The 17,589-nt window shown below is 37.2% G+C and overlaps 1 protein-coding gene across 1 annotated transcript in view; it reads right to left on the bottom strand.

Moving 5' to 3' along the window:
- Window positions 1–17,589, bottom strand: part of LOC115219758 (uracil phosphoribosyltransferase homolog) — a 63,461-nt gene that overhangs the window by 9,126 nt on the left and 36,746 nt on the right. The window contains exons 3-5 of the mRNA XM_029790001.2: window positions 5,332–5,401; window positions 3,448–3,510; window positions 1,701–1,862 (exon numbers count right to left, since the gene is read on the bottom strand). Of these exons, the coding sequence (XP_029645861.1) occupies window positions 1,701–1,862; window positions 3,448–3,510; window positions 5,332–5,401 (295 nt within the window). The remainder of the gene's footprint in view (window positions 1–1,700; window positions 1,863–3,447; window positions 3,511–5,331; window positions 5,402–17,589) is intronic.

Here is a 17,589-nt window from a genome sequence, read left to right as displayed (position 1 = left end):
TTAATTAACTCATTAATTAGTTTCAACGAGTTATAAAATGCTAAAAAAATTAATCACAAGTGCAGGAGTGGCTGTGTGGTGAGTAGCTTGCTTACCAACCACATGGTTCTGGGTTCAGTTCCACTGCATGGCAGCTTGGGCAAGTGCTTTCTACTATGGACTCGGGCCAACCAAAGCCTTGTGAGTGAATTTGGTAGACAGAAACTGAAAGAAGCCTGTCATGAATTTGGTAAACAGAAACATATACACACATACATATATGTATGTTTGTGTGTCTGTTTTTGAACCCCCCCAACATCGCTCGACAACTGATGCTGGTGTGTTTACGTCTCCGTAACTTAGCAGTTTGGAAAAAAAGACCAATAGAATAAGTACTAGGCCTACAAAGAATAAGTCCTAGGGTCGATTTGCTTGACTAAAGACGGTGCTCCAGCATGGCCACAGTCAAATGACTGAAACAAGTAAATGAAAAGAAACAGAATAAAAGAATAAAATTAATTAAAATCCTGATGACCTGAAAAAAATTAATTAGCCAGATATCAAAATGAGCTAAAGTAATGCTAACAGTGTCTATAGTCAAAGTTAAGTTAACTTTTTGGCTCAAAAAGCAAGGCCATGTAGGGGGACATGGAGTTATGTACAGGGAGGGTGTTCATGCAAAGAGTTCAGGCCATTTCTGGTCAAGAGAGACTTTGAACCGAGCAGTCGTCGGCATCTTCACTATCTCGTCCGGCAGCTTATTCCACGGATCCGCAACCTGGACGGAGAAAGCTCCTCTCCGTCAATTGAGATGAAATTGTCCCAGATAGAGCTTTTCGGAGTAACCCCACAGCCGACGATCTGGAGCAGGAGTGAAGAACAGCTCTTTTGAGAGGTTACACTTTCCGCTTATGATGTTGTTCTAATTTTATTAATTATGGTAAATTGTCTACTTTCTTTTCACTCCTCACAGCCATTAGAAATAATGGGTAAAACAACAACTAGCTTCTACTCACAGTTCCACTGTGTAAAGAAATATTACTCTTATCCAAACAATTTCAGACGGTTTCAGAGTATTTACTTCAATACTTCATTGCTCAAGGTTTAACATTTTAATTTATTTGTATACTGATATGGTGTCTATGTAAAAAGCACTGGTGATGGTGCCACCTAAAAAAGCATCCAGTACCCTCTGTGAAGTGGATGGTGTTTGGAAGGGCATCCGGCTGTAGATACCAAGCCAACACAGACAATGGAACCTGGTGCCGCTTCTGGCCTTGCCAGTTCCTGTCAGGCTGTGCAACTCATGCCAGCATGGAAAACAGATATTAAATGATATGATGATGATGACTGAATTGTTGTCTTTGGAAACACTTGAGAGTTGGCAACAGGAAGGGCATCCAACCACAGAAAATCTTCCTCAATGAATTCCATCTGACCCATGCAAGCATGGAAAAGTCAACATTAAAGTGGTGATGGTGATGATGATGATGATATAGACATGATAACAATACGATAGAGTTTACTCAAACCCACATAACAGACATCCTGTGGCGTCTGACAAACCAAAACTAGGACAGATTCAATGCAATGGATGTGTAGACATGCTTCCATACATTTGATTATCTATTTCCATGCCATGTCTTTTTATACAAGAATCTATTAAACAACAACTAACACACATTAGACCAAATGTAACAAATCAATAACAAGATACTCACTCATAATAGGGTACATCAATAATACTTTCCGACTGCTGAACTCTGGTGGAAAATTGGAGTAAAGCACCTTTGCTTCATGAGTATCTGCATCACTCTGTATCAATATCTTTCCTATGCGTATTGGACCACAGCAGTTCTGTAGACCTTGTTCCATGGCTTCGCCTGTGAGGAGAGACAAACATATTGCAAGTGGAAGACATCACAATTTTCATTTTACCTGGTTTCTATAATCCTGTGTGAGTGTCTGTGATCATTTTAATAATTTAATAATATAGACAACAATAGGTATAGGAGTGGCTGTGTGGTAAATAGCTTGCTTACCAACCACATGGTTCCGGGTTCAGTCCCACTGCGTGGCACCTTGGGCAAGTGTCTTCTACTATAGCCTCGGGCTGACCAAAGCCTTGTGAGTGGATTCAGTAGATGGAAACTGAAAGAAGCCCGTCGTATATATGTGTGTGTGTGTGTGTGTGTGTTTGTTTGTCCCCCAACTTCGTTTGACAACCGATGCTGGTGTGTTTATGTCCCCCGTAACTTAGCAGTTCGGCAAAAGAGACCGATAGAATAAGTACTAGGCTAACAAAGGCTAAGTCCTGGGGTCGATTTGTTCGACTAAAGGCAGTGCTCCAGCATGGCCGTAGTCAAATGACTGAAACAAGTAAAGTAAAAGTAAAGTAAGTAACAAATAATAGCTAAAGAAATTATAATTGGGAATATTTCCTTTATTTCAGTTTCCAGTTTCCAGCCCCAATCATCCTTCCAACCCATTGGAATATGTCTACAGAAAAACTAACAGCAAATATCTCTAACTCCATTCTCCTTCTCCTGGGTTTTCTTCCCCTAACCCCCTAGTTAGCCTCAGTGATCAACATTTTCTGCATACTCTTCATTTGCACTCATCACTGCCTGCATCGGTCTAAGTGTTCCATGGAGAATTTAGTACAGCCAGAACCATCAATAATCTAAAATTAGCCTGTGTAATTTAAAATGGTAAGGTTGGTCATGGATTTTGTTAGAATTTATTCATAATATATTTCAAGTGAGGCCTAGATGAATCAGCTGTAGATTTTTTTTTTCTATTGGTTGGCCATGAAGCTTTAAATTTGTTAGCCACATTCTTGAGAGCAGCTGTCAGACTTCAAAGAATTTAAAGAAATGCCAAAGATCACTGGCGAGCAATGTTGTACCAATAATGATTTGTACTTTTGGATTCTGGATCAACGAATTAGCAACAGAGATTGTTCAATTTTGATTCCAGGCAGTTGACAATAATTGGTCAAGTCCATTGAATGAACTAGCATCAAGTAATGCTAACAGTGTCTATAGTCAAAGTTAAGTTAAGTTAATTTTTTGGCTCAAAAAGCAAGGCCATGTAGGGGGACATGGAGCTATGTACAGGGAGTGTGTTCATGCAAAGAGTTCAGGCCATTTCTGGTCAAGAGAGACTTTGAACCGAGCAGTCGTCGGCATCTTCACTATCTCGTCCAGCAGCTTATTCCACGGATCCACAACCTGGACGGAGAAAGCCCCTCTCCTTCGATTGAGATGAAATCGTCGCAGATAGAGCTTTTTGGAGTGACCTGGTCAAGGTCTACTTGAATGATGATTTTTTTTATCAATCATCACCATAAAGCATAACAGTTTTAATTCTTACTCATCAATTCTCTTTCTTTTTTTTTTTTTCTCTATGGAAACTAATGTTTACCTAGCAAGTAAATAGAATGACATTCCAAAATATGAAACTTACCACTTCTGATAATACTGACTCCGCAGTTTCCTTTTTCATACTTCAACCCATGGTACTCGTAACCTGAAGATACATTAAATATCATAACATGTAACCAAATGTTGTAAATATATCACAACATTCCAAAAACAAACACATTTAAGAAACTGTGAGGGGCCACATTGTACAATGAAGAGTTGTTTGAAAATTCCTGTATGTGCATGTGATGTGTGCATCTCTTCAGAAGACCTAAGAAGTGCCATTATTTAGGTTAAGTCCAGAATAAGGTATTAATGAAATGAGAGAGGAATCTTTCACAACATACACTTCTCTGTCTCTATTGATAAAATAATAGTTATTTCTTGTGACATTAGAAACATCTAAGTAAATGAAGGCAATGCTGAATTAATGTAAATGTTACAAAAAAAACAACAACGGTAAATCTGAAAATATCTTCAGTTGATAAAGCAACATGTGTCTGTACATGTATAAATTATGTGTATTTATACACCAATCTGGATACACATGCATACAATGTAATACCTGGTAACTGTACATATATATATAGGTGCAGGAGTGGCTGTGTGGTAAGTAGCTTGCTTACCAACCACATGGTTCCGGGTTCAGTCCCACTGCGTGGTGTCTTGGGCAAGTGTCTTCTGCTATAGCACCGGGCCGACCAATGCCTTGTGAGTGGATTTGGTAGAAGGAAACTGAAAGAAGCCTATCGTATATATGTATATATATATGTGTGTATGTGTATATATTTGTGTGTCTGTGTTTGTCCCCCTAGCATTGCTTGACAACTGATGCGGGTGTGTTTACGTCCCAGTCACTTAGCGGTTCGGCAAAAGAGACCGATAGAATAAGTACTGGGCTTACAAAGAATAAGTCCCGGGGTCGATTTGCTCGACTAAAGGCGGTGCTCCAGCATGGCCGCATTCAAATGACTGAAACAAGTAAAAGAGTAAAGAGATATGTGTGTGTGTGTATTTTCAATGTGTACAAATAACACGGAAAAAATAAATAGTTACCAGGGTAGCAAAAATTCACATAAGTACCAAGGATGTTACAGCCTACTTATAAAGGTAGAAGTTCCAGGGTTTAGTGAAATGTTTTTGAATGAGATAGATAAATTAAGAAATGGACCTAAATGCAGGTGTTATTCAAATCTTTACACTTCCAACATATGTTTCAAAGAAAACATTGATATTATTCCTAAGGGAATAAAATGATGTCAAACAATGTAATCATCTCGTCAGGGAAAAAAGAGAAGCAAAACACATCAATAAGCCATTTTAGCCAAATGTGATTATCGTATATATGATCAAGAGAATGATGGCAAGTTATTTTTTAAAAAAAACCTTAATAAATTTAACGTCAAAGGTAATTCAGAGAAACAGAAGGAGGAGAAAGAAAGAAATTAACAGAAAATTAAGAGTGGAGAAATATAGTGCGATAGATGAGTAGAAATAAAGCTTAAAGGCCCTTATTGTCACTGTCCACATACAGAAAGGGGACTGACTAAACTGTAGCAACTACAGAGAGATCTCACTTTTATTCTTCACCTTTCCACTAATATCACCTCTATTTGATGTCAAATAAACAGCTCATAATACATTAACCAATCAATGAACCATATATATACCTGTGCGGGTGGCACGTAAAAAGCACCCACTACACTCACGGAGTGGTTGGCGTTAGGAAGGGCATCCAGCTGTAGAAACACTGCCAGATCTGACTGGGCTTGATGAAGCCTTCCAGCTTCACAGACCCCAGTTGAACCGTCCAACCCATGCTAGCATGGAAAACGGACGCTAAATGATGATGATGATGATATATATATATATACGTAAATTTGTAAGAGTACAAAAAACAAAATAAATGAAATCATTTCCTATTTACCTGTGGGGGTGGTTACTGTAAATTTTTGGTAAGGAAGTTGGTTAAGACCTTCTTCAACAACCAAACGAATCTGGAATAAACAAACAGATAAGAACAATAAGAACAACAAGAATAATGTAGAAATAATTCAGAAATGCTAAGTACACAAACCTCCAAGAATAATTGAGTAATGACATTAAAATCTTTTAGATTTTCATCATCCTATGTAATTGTATGGAAGACACCAAGTATTGTAGCAAGTGGCAAGAAAGACAATGTAAAATAATTGATATCACTATAACTATTATATCACTATAGTGATATAATTGATATCACTATAACATGACTTGGAAGGACAAAACATTGAAGTATCACATGATGGGCACTGAGATTAACGAAATAAGTCAGCACCTGTTCTCAAGCCCTATCTAAAACCAGTTAGCCCTTTCGTTATTTTGAGATGTTCTGTGTTTCTTTCAATTACTTTAAATATAACAAAGAATTCAGTAAAATAACTTAGTTATCATTCAGCTAGTGTTAGGGACATAAATCGTGACTAAGGTTTGGTGGGAGATTTTAATTCAAAACTTATGCAAACAAGACATTTGTACTCAGAACCAGAGCTGGTTTCAGCCGGGTTGGTAACGAAAGGGTTAATCCTTTGGTCAACATACTTCTGTTGAAATACACTATTAACCTAGTGTCTAGAACACTGGTTTCAAATTTTGGCACAAGGCCAGCGGTTTCTGAGGAGGGGCAAGTCAATTACATCAATTCCTGTGCTGAACTGGTACTTATTTTACTGACCCTTAAAAGATGAAAGGCAAAGTCGACCTTGGTAGAATTTGAACTTGGAACATAAAAACAGATAAAGTGCTGTTAAGTAGTTTGTCTGGTGCAGTAACAATTCTGCCAGCTCACCGCCTTCGATGCCTGGAATATTATTATGAAATTTTGGTGAAAGGTTTTGATTTAATCACTTTAAAACAAGCTTCTTTCAATTTCCGTCTACCAAATTCACTCACAAGGCTTTGGTTGGCCTGAGGCTATAGTAGAAGACACTTGCCCAAGGTGCCACACAGTGGAACTGAACCCAGAACTATGTGGTTGGTAAGCAAGCTACTCACCACACAGCCACTCCTGCACTTGTGATTAATTTTGTTAGTGGTTGGGTGAATTTAGAAAGTAGAATAGGTTTTGATCTCCAGCTTAATGTAGAGCTTATGTTAGAACACAAAATACTATGTTATTTACCTTGAGAGAATCTCTCATAAAGACTCATGCATAAAAGCACTTGTCGCTATACCACTGACAGCCTCTGGAACTGCCAGATCCCATGATTTCACCCTGCTATGGATTCCTCAGTGACAGACATCCAGCAGTGGCATAACAGCCAAATCTCCTGTCCTGGCAGTCGTAGTAGCCATAGCAGATGATTCTGATTTGTTGATGATATGATAAGTGCTTTTCTACACCATGAGTCCTTATGAGAGTTTCTCTCAAAGTAAATAATACAGTAGTCTATGTTCTAACACAAATTCCACATTAAGTTGGAGATCAAGATTACCTTTTTGGTATTAATACTGCTTCTGTTGACATTGATTATTTTTTAATACCTGAATAGACACTGATATTCTATATATCTTTGATAGGAGATTCAGCTGTTATGTTGCTGTTGGACATCTGTCACTGAAGAACTCATAGCAGAGTGAAATTATGTGATCTAGCATTTCTGGTGGCTGTAGCAGATGAGTCTCTTCTGTCAATGATATTGTGATGAGTGTTCTTGTGCACCATGAGCCCTTATGAGCGAGCCTCTCATAAGGACTCATGGTGCATAATGCAGTATTCTGTGTTCTAACCCAACCTCCACGCTTAGCTGGAAATTGAGATTGATTTTTGATATTAATACTGTTTGTATTGCAATAAATTATTCAGAATAAGTCTATTTATTTTTACGTTTTGTGGAGAAGCATCTTCATACATTGCCTGGAACCAACAGGGCTGATGGAACTTCTGAGCACATAAACACTCTTTAGACTGATGGTTCATAACCAGGGTCCATATAAGATTTTAAGGAATCCACACGCCAGCAAAATAGTAATTTGCGGATCCACAATAGTATTTTAAAAGTCCATGGGAAAATATTACTTTGGATGTATTTAGTACCAGAAACAGTTAGGTTTCTTTCTCTAATATCTTACATAGTTCAACCTCTGCAAGTTAATGTGTGAAAAACAAAAATAGGAATTTTTGAAAGTATCTATAAAACTAGTTTTGAAACATCGAATGGCAGTCAGGGTCCACCGGAATAAAACAGAGATGAAAGGGGTCCACAGGTTAAGAAAAGGTTGAGAACCACAGTTTCTGATGATAGAGCAGCATTTTAATGACTCTGCTAACAATAATTCTCTAATGCAGTGGCAATGTCTAAGAGTTTGAAAAAAAATTAATATTTGCAGGTATGGCTGAGTCTTCTTCTTTAGCCCTGCCCTAACAAATACCTTGAGAGTGAATTTGGTAAACAGAAATGGTGTGTGTATGTGTGTGACCCTTGACAACCAGTCTTGGTTTGTTTAATCCTTCAGTGTTTAACCCTTTCGTTACTGTATTTATTTTGAGATGCTGTGTTTCTTTCAATTACTTTAAATATAACAAATACTTTAGTAAAATAACTTACTTATCATTAAGCTAGTGTTAGGAACATAAATTGTGACTAAGGTTTGGTGGAAGATATTAATTCAAAACTTATGAAAACAAGACATTTGTACTCAGAGCCAGAGCCGGTTTCAGCCGGGTTGGTAACGAAAGGGTTAAACCAGCCATATCCAGTTCAAATATTCCAGCTGTTTCATGTTCAAACTGGTTAGATTCAGCCCCTTACAATGTCATTCTCAAACTAAACACACCATTGAAGTTACAAAGCTACCAGATAATGTAGGATTAATTCAAAATGATATGAATAAGAATTATATTTTTTGACAGAGTGATCCAAATACTAAGGAGGTAAGTCCTTATAATTTAGTGGTTCAACAAAAAACTGATAGAATTAGTAAAAGACTTTTAAAAAAGAAATACTTAGATAGATTTGTCCAACTCAACCCTTTGTGGAAAGGCCCCAGCAGAAAAAGATAAGAAAAAGCTTCTTTCATGACTCATACCAACTCATAACGCCTGGTTTCCCAGTTTCCATGGCGCATATATTCCCCACCTGGACAGGATGCTGCTCCGTAGCAGGGTCACTCATTTTTGCCAGCTGAGTGGACTGGAGTAAACATGAAATGAAGTGTTTTGCTCAAGAACACAATGCGTCACTTGGTCCAAGAATTGAAACCATAATCTTATGAATCATGAGTCCAACACCTTAACCACTAAGCCATGCACCTCCACTCATGCCCCAATATCGTCACAGTCCAATGACTGAAACAAGCAAAAGACAAAAAATATTGATTACGCACAAACAAGTTATATATTTGTAAAGGAGAGGGGGTAAAATCAATTGAATGAAACCAGTACACCACAGGTCAGGTACATATTTTATTACCATCATCGTCATCATTTTAAGCTATTTTCATGCTTGTGTGAGTCGCAATCCTTGAAAAGTGAACCGTAAAGAATAATTCTGGTTGAATTTGAACAGAGAAGTTCAAGGGACTTAACTCTGCTATTTTTGCCGTTCTGCTACCTTCCCACTTACAACTGACTGGACTGAAGCATTGCTGGGACACCGCCTTGAAGGTTTAGTCAAACAAATCAACACTAGTACTTATTCATAAGTCTGGTACTTATTCTATCAGTTATTTTTTTTTTACATTATGGGGACGTAAACAAACCAACATTGGTTATCAAGCAGTGATAGGGCACACACACACATGAGAGACTTGTTTCAGTTTCTGCCTATTAAGTCCATTCACAGAGCTTTGGTCAGCCTAGGGCTATAATGGAAGACACTTGCCCAAGGTGCCATGCAGTGGGACCGAACCCAAAAACTACATGGATGGGAAGCAAACATTCTTACCACACAGCCACACTTGTGATAATTATTAATACTTAGAGCTGTAGAATCTACTTAATCAACTTTGGTACTTGGCTGACAAGTCATTTATGGACCTCAGAGTGTTGAAAGACAATCGACTTGCAGAGTGATTTGAACTTAACACATAAAGGGTTGTAACTAAATGCTATTTGTTATTTAACCTGAGGTCCCACTGTTAGTACTTGGACAACATTCACAACTACTATAATATACAACAATGCAGTATTGGTCATCCTGTAAATCTTAATCAGATAACCTGATAAAAGCTACTTATCTCCTACTTATCCCCTACCAAATCTAACATTTTCATATCAGTACAAGCTGACTATAGTCATGCAGTTGTGTTAATTCCTCTGTAGCTGTGACTACCATAATCTGTTGATAATGGAGGAAAGGGTCTAGTATTCCACCAAGCAAGCAACTACATACACCATAAAATATTTGGCACGCCATCACTATCTTCTTTATCTTTTTCCAAACATCTCTCACCTACCTCTATATAAAGTGGTCACCATGTATCTCCTCTATACCAAGACACATATGCTTGTGTCTCTATCATACTTTAGTCTTTCAATACTTGGTAAAAGCCACCTCCCACCCGCAAGTACTCAATCACCTCCTACCTTCAAATACTGTTACCTCCAACACTCAAATACTGTTACCTCGAACTCTCAAATACTGTTACCTCCAACACTCAAATACTGTTACCTCCTACTCTCAAATACTGTTACCTCCAACACTCAAATACTGTTACCCCCAACACTCAAATACTGTTTCCTCCTACTCTCAAATACTGTTACCCCCAACACTCAAATACTGTTTCCTCCCCCTCTTAAATACTGCTACCTCTTATTCTCAAAAATTGTCCCCTTCCACTTGCAAATACTGTAACCTCCCACTCTCAAATACTCCTACACACTTAGTAGTGGGAACATTTTCCATTACCTTTTTCCGTTCTTTTTTTTTGTTTAGCAAGTTATTTGGCAACCTCAAGAGTGCAGGTGTCACACACAAAAAAAAAGCACTAAGTATACATTGTAAAGCAGGTGGCATTATGAAGGGCATCAAACCATAGAAAACATACCAAAGCTGACACTGAGGTTTGGCACAGCCCTACAACTCACTGGATCCCACCAATCTGTCCGACACAGGTCAGCATGGAAAGAAGACCTTAACCCTTTAGTGTTCAGATTACTCTGTTAAATGTAATACTTTTCCACTCAAATGTTTTGAATTAATCATGCATTATCTTATATCTTTGAGGTTTCAATGATGTGATTGTTTATATTTAGAATGACATTGTCGGGTAGGTGTAAGAGGCTAGATATCACCAGTTTGAATATAAAACATGTAGAATATCTGGGCCAGATATGGCCGGTTTAAACACTAAAGGGTTAAATGATAAAGACAATGTACTGCAATATATCTGCAGATTTTTTTTTTAGCTGGCATTATGTATAAAACAGATGTAACCATCCTTGTAGACAGAAAAATGAAGCAGCTAGTTTATTTTCATCTTTAACTGTCCATGCTTCTTGACTTGGTTTGTATTTATAACACACATTCTTGGCAGTTAGTGCAATTAAGAAATTGTAGTGCATAAAGAATGTACTAAAAAACAAAAAGTATCAATAGATTTTTAGCTTACACTGTGTACTGTCAGACATAAACACCTTGTTTCTAAATTCAATATCTTTGTGGAGAGGAAAAAAGAGATCAGCTGGACTAGTTTTTAGATAGGCTAATTAAAGATGGGACCTGAGTCTCCCTCTTTAACTGTCCATGGAGACACTGTTCATAAACCCAATATTCATTCTAAGGGTGGAAGTAAATTGGATAGACCAGTTTGTATACATAATGCTGCAATCTTGGCAGATAGTCCAATTAATATAGTATTAAATAAAATGCTATTAATTTATTAATCAGTTATTTTTCATTGCAAACAGTCTGCATATGAATGTACTTGTGTGTGTGTGTATGCATGTGTCTGACCTTATGCATATTGTTGCTACTGATGACAACCACTATGTGTGTACACTGCTTCTGGTGGATCATGATGATGATGATGAGATTGTGTATGCACACAACCAGTCAGAGGTGATCAAAGAGATCTGTGAAGACCCTCAATATTGCCCTTCCTCCTGGCTAAATCTTAAAAGTAAACAGGTGCGGTGGATGAAGTACATTGAGGAGTTTACCTGTAGAGGATATTGGGTAAGTGTGTCTCAGAAATAAGGTGGCATACATAGAGAAATAATGTTTTGCACACCTGTCTTACTCATGACAATATCGAAAAATGGAATCTTAAAACAGCTTGATAAAGATTCATAGGACGAACTACAACAAATTTTACTTTCTGCTTATACATGTTATCAACATGTTACACATGTGGCAGCTTTGTGCATGCTAATGCACAAACAAAACAAAACAAAAAAATGAAACACACACTATCAAGGACATCTTGAAATTTTAAAAGAACTTTTAGAGATTAATATATTAATAGTAGAGAAGGCAGTGAGCTAGCAGAATCGTTAGCATGCCAGGCAAAATGCTTGGCAGTATTTTGTCTTTCTTTACGTTCCAGGTTCAAATGCCAGTCAGGTTGACTTTATCTTTCATCGTTCTGGGGATGAAAAAATAAGTACCAGTTGAGAACTGGGGTCAATGTAACTGACCTACCCACTCCGCTGATATTGCTGGTCTTGTGCCAAATTTGAAACCAATATATTAATAGTAGAGGTCAGTAGATTGGCAGTGGCGGTACAGTGTAGAACAAATATTTTTTGGTATTTATGTGTCCCTTTGCATTCTGAATTCAAATTCCACAGAAAGCAACTTTGGTCTTTCATCCTTTGAAAGTAAATAAAATAAGTATAGTCAAGTGCTAGGAACAGCAACTGATTCAACTGTGTGTTCCTTTGCTTGGTCTGTTGCTATTATTTAGCTCAAGGTAAGCCTTGATCAAGAAGACATATGATCAAAGGCATTCCAGCCATAGCCATCCTGTACTTTTTTTAAGCTTCATATCCCACATAAAGTGTTTTTTTTTTTGTAAAAGAAGTATGGTGAAATTGGGAGATTAAGTTGCAGTTATTTGCAGGTCTGGTGACCATGTAGACCCTCATTGCCTCACCTATGTAATTAGACACTGTAGTACTGCAAGGTGATAATAATTGTTATTTGTTTCCCTTATAAAACAGATGTGAAAAGATATTACAACAGGAAGTTATCAAACAATCTCTGCAATGCTGTCAAGAAGTTCAGTGACCGATGAAAGCTTCAGGGGAATTTTTTCCCCAAAGCAAGTGATGAGTCATTCGAGTAAGTTTAAGCCTATTAGGCTTATAAATCTGTGCAGTTTCTAAAACTTCAACTTGACCCAACTCACGCACACACACACACTGATCCAATTACCCATTCATATATACAAACATGGCTTACATCAACATTGCAACAAGCAGTATTTTTTACGAAATTTAAAAGCATTGCTACAACAAAAGTGCTGGGTTTCGTATTCTAGAATGACAACAAGCTTGAATTACTTGGAAAATATAAACAGACAGCTGGCCAACGAGGAATGTTTATAATAGTTATCCATGTAGTATATCTTTATATATAAAAGTCAAGTTGTGTGTCTGTCTCCTACGATTTAGATTCCTATCTACTCCCACATTTTGCAGTGCAGTTTAACCAAAACCGGGTATCTTATAGTCGTGATTCATATCAAGCCCTTCTGGGTATTAGCACGTGTCTACGATGAGTCTACGATTTAAAAAAAATTTACCATCATTTTTTTCCCCATTTTAATGCATTTTTTCGCTATTATATAAGGGAAGTAACTCTCTAAAAATGTCTACGATGAGTCAACGATTTAAAAAAAAAATTTACCATCATTTTTTCCCCATTTTTAATGCATTTTTTTGCTATTTTTTGGCTATAACTCTCTAAAAATGCTTATATTAGTTATTTCCCTTACAAACCCGAGCAACGCCGGGCGATACTGCTAGTCTATAATAAATTTACATCAGTATGTTGTCAAGCTGCAAAGAAAAAAAGCGTATAGAGACAGAAAGTGGATGCAGTTACGTCTTTCAGTGGACAACTTAGAGGAGAATAAAGAGGATAAATGAAGAAGAGAGAAACGGGGAGTGTGGGAAAGAGAACAGATAACATTCCACATACAAATGCAGACCTATATCCATGTCAACAGCTTACACCATATACAAACACCCACTTATTCAGTGTTATGTACATCTGTCTGCAGCTCACACCTACCCATGAACACAAACCAGTATGCATGTCAACAAATAACACACACACACACACATGTTGTCTGAAAGATTACCCACAACACACAGAAGTTCGAGCTTAGACACACATATGTAAAATGAAAGAGTTCGGTAATCTGGTAATCTCTCGTTGAATGTTAAGGTCACCAACGGCACCCCTATTCTCCATGGGAGCCTTATTTATATTTGGGTTGTTTTCTTTGATCTTGCAAACTAGTCACTTTTTTCCTTGTCTTCATTACTAACAAACAAAAAGGCTGTCTGTGACATACTTTTCTTTCCTTGTCTTGTCTTCTCCTTCATTTTAGAGAATGAGTCAACAGGCAGAAAATGAAAGAGGAAGTTAGTGGGGAAAATTGAAAAAAAAAAAGCCTGTATGGAAGAATGAAAAAAAAGAGAAAAAAAAAGAAAAAGAAAAGAGAGGTGTCACAAAAATTTTTCTGATGTTTTCAATTCAAATGACATCCGCATACATAACATAAATATAGTTGCCTGCACTTATTACATTTTCCTCTTTAAATCAACAAAGTATTTCAACTTGTCAGAAGGAGACCCCCTTCAGTCATGAATGACCATGAAATTGCACCGAGAAAGTTATCCTCCAAGGCAAAAGTCCGGGCAAGGTTGTTTAAGGAGTGCTAGCAGTCGCCCATGTATACCAGTCTCCCCTCTCCACACCACCGATGTTATCCAAGGAAAAGGCAAAGGTCGATACAGCTTGGTACCAGTGAAGTTGCAACCCATTTCTACAGCTGAGTGAACATGGAGCAACATGAAATAAAGTGTCTTGCTCAAGAACACAACACGCAGCCCGGACCGGGAATCGAACTCACAACCTCACGATTGTAAGCTCGATGCTCTAACCACTAAGCCATGCGCCTTCACACATGCACATACATTTATATATAAAGGGGTGGAATAAAGGTATTATTATGGATTGCTGAGCCCCCAGAAACGGCTGTTGGACTCATAATACATTTGTGTGTGTGTGTATATATATATATATCACCGTGACCGACCAGGCTATCAGATGTTGTTACACATCGCTGGTCACAATGTGCTTCGCATTGTTTTAGCCTTGAAATGACACCACCCCGCTGGCTAAGCGAGCAGGCCAACAGAAGAAAGAGTGAGAGAAAGTTGTGTTGAAAGAGTACAGCAGGGATTGCCACCACCCCCTGCCGGAGCCTCGTGGAGTTTTAGGTGTTTTTGCTCAATAAACACTCACAACGCCCGGTCTGGGAATCGAAACCGCGATCCTCCGACAGCGAGTCTGCTGCCCTAATCACTAGGCCATTGCGCCTCCACACACATATATATATATATATATATATACACACACACACACTTGGCTGGGAACCAGTATCACAGTGATGACAGCATCATATCTGCTATTGATGACTCTTTTGACCAACATGATGAAAACCTCTTCACTAATGGGATCCAAGCACTGCAATACATAGAGGAAGTGTATGGGCCACAAGGAGGGCTATGAAGAAAAATAAATCTCATTTGGTCAGATTCCATCACTATGAACTTTTCAGTCGACCCTTGTAATGTGACCTTCAGTTTTTGTAACTAAAAACAAGAAACATGTTTCATCCTCTTGCATAATTCAATCTACCTCAACACTACAGCCATTTTAGTGATATTTTCTTAAGAAATGAATGTTATTTTGCTGCAAAGTTAAAACACTAAAAGGAATTGAAACAAGTTCTTAAGCAGCCCATGATACATAGTTTTGCTTAACCCTTTAGCATTCAAACCGGCCATATCCGGCCAAAATATTTAACCTGTTTTATATTGAAACTGACCAGATCTCACCTCTCACCTCAGCCCTACCATGTCATTCTAAAACTTAAAAAATCACATCACTGAAATAGCTAAACTACAAGATAATGCAGGATTAATTCAAACCATTTTAAATAAACAAACATCACATTTGACAGAATAATCTGAACACTAAAGGGTTAATAACATTTGGTTAAAACTATTGAGCAAAGACTGTAGCATAGGCTAAAAACTTTCTTGTCCATAAAATGAATTTATCACTTAAAACCCATAAAAGTCTCACCATCTGATTCTCCAAACAATCCCAGCCATTCTAGATTTAACTTTTCATCAGAGTCTATTCTCTTCATCATCTAAATTTCCATTGGGGTCTGTATCTGCATTCTGATCAAACCATAGCAGGATACTTTACAATTTATTACTGAAGCCAGTTTTTTAACCCTTTAGTGTTCAGATTATTCTATCAAACATAATGCTTATTGATTCCCATTGATTTGAATTAATCATGTATTATCTCATATCTTCAAGATCTTGATGGTGTAATTACTTAATGTAGAATGACATTGTAGGGTAGGTGTGAGAGCCTGGATCTGGTCAGTTTGAACATAAAACAGATTAGCTATTTTGGCCGGATATGGCCGGTTTAAATACAAAAGGTCTTGGAAACTTAATGTTCAGGAAAATCAATCCAGTTTTACCACATGTGAAACTCTTAATCCAGACATGTTTTTTTTATCATCTCTCCATTTTCTTTTCACTCATCCTTTCTGTCAAAAAGCATAGGCTCAAAACTTTAAAAACTTTCCCATTTTTTCTGAGTGTCAAACTAACACATTTTGTTGTTCCATAACCTATCTCTGTCTTTTGTTATTTGTGCATTTGAACCATAAACCAATCCGCGCTAGTTTAAACTCAAGTGGCAACAGTATCAAAGTTAGAGTTTTTGCAGATTATCTCTTGTTTTTGCCACTTTGTGAAATGATATCCATCACTTCCTAGCTTCATCCAGAAATGCTTTGTTCAAAACAACATCAAGAGATTGAAGAATTATTGTTAAATGACAGGCAATGATTGCCTTACTATATTTTTCATATCTTTCAATGTGTGTTTCAATGGTTGTAGATTCCTTTAACCCTTTAGTGTTCAGATTATTCTATCAAACATAATAATGCCTATTGATTCCCATTGATTTGAATTAATCATGCATTTTCTCATATCTTCAAGATCTTGATGGTGCAATTACTTAATGTAGAATAACATTGTAGGGTAGGTGTGAGGGCCTGGATCTGGTCAGTTTGAACATAAAACAGATTAAATATTTTGGCCGGATATGGCCGGTTTAAATACTAAAGGATTATAAGGGTTCTAGACCATTTTTTTCCATACTTAGCCATACATCTATAACTTTTTCATCTACTTGGCCTTTAGAATGGCATTGAATAACTCTAGAGGAGGAACTTTTTTAAAAAACTTTTGGCATTGTCATTCTTTAATAAAAAAAATATTGAGTTCCATCAACCAGACAACACAAAACTGCACTAAAATGTTTTTCTTCCATGTCATGTTCCAAACATGGTTCCATATCTCAAATGTCAAAAAAAAACATGGATGTCTCATTCAAGTTTCTAATTCAATTTAGTTCAAAATCATACAACTGCTATAGTTTCATTATAAATCAATGAAACTGCACAATCTTATCATCCTAATCAGAAGAGAATCAGTGATAATCTACTTTTCTGATATAGAGCTAAAAAGTGCTTTTTAAACAATCTCTGATACCATGCATTTAAAACATGTTGCAAGACTGAACAAACTGTATTTGTTTTCTTATATTTCTTTTGCTTGTGATTTTACATGTAGTGTTCTTATAAAATATCCAAAATATTCCTATCTCTTATCTTACACCAAGTTAGCCAACTCTTTTAGTTCCAAATAGTCTCCTTTCTCTTCAGAGATTGTTTACTGCTTGACACTTTGAGTCCATAAAATAGGATTTGACTACACCTCCATTTAGAGCAGTTTAAGCTATCTTTTCGTGGAAGAAGGTTTATGTTCCTATAACCTATGTTAATTCTGTAACCCTTTAGAATGGAAGATAAGAAAGTTTATTTTTGGCACTTGATGCTTTTCTTTTTCCGTAAAGGGGAAAATGCCTCACAAGCA

This window comes from Octopus sinensis, linkage group LG15, assembly GCF_006345805.1.
Source record: "Octopus sinensis linkage group LG15, ASM634580v1, whole genome shotgun sequence".
Taxonomy (NCBI): Eukaryota; Metazoa; Mollusca; class Cephalopoda; order Octopoda; family Octopodidae; genus Octopus; species Octopus sinensis.
Note: the sequence above shows the minus strand (reverse complement) of the source record. Positions and strands in the feature narration are given on the sequence as shown.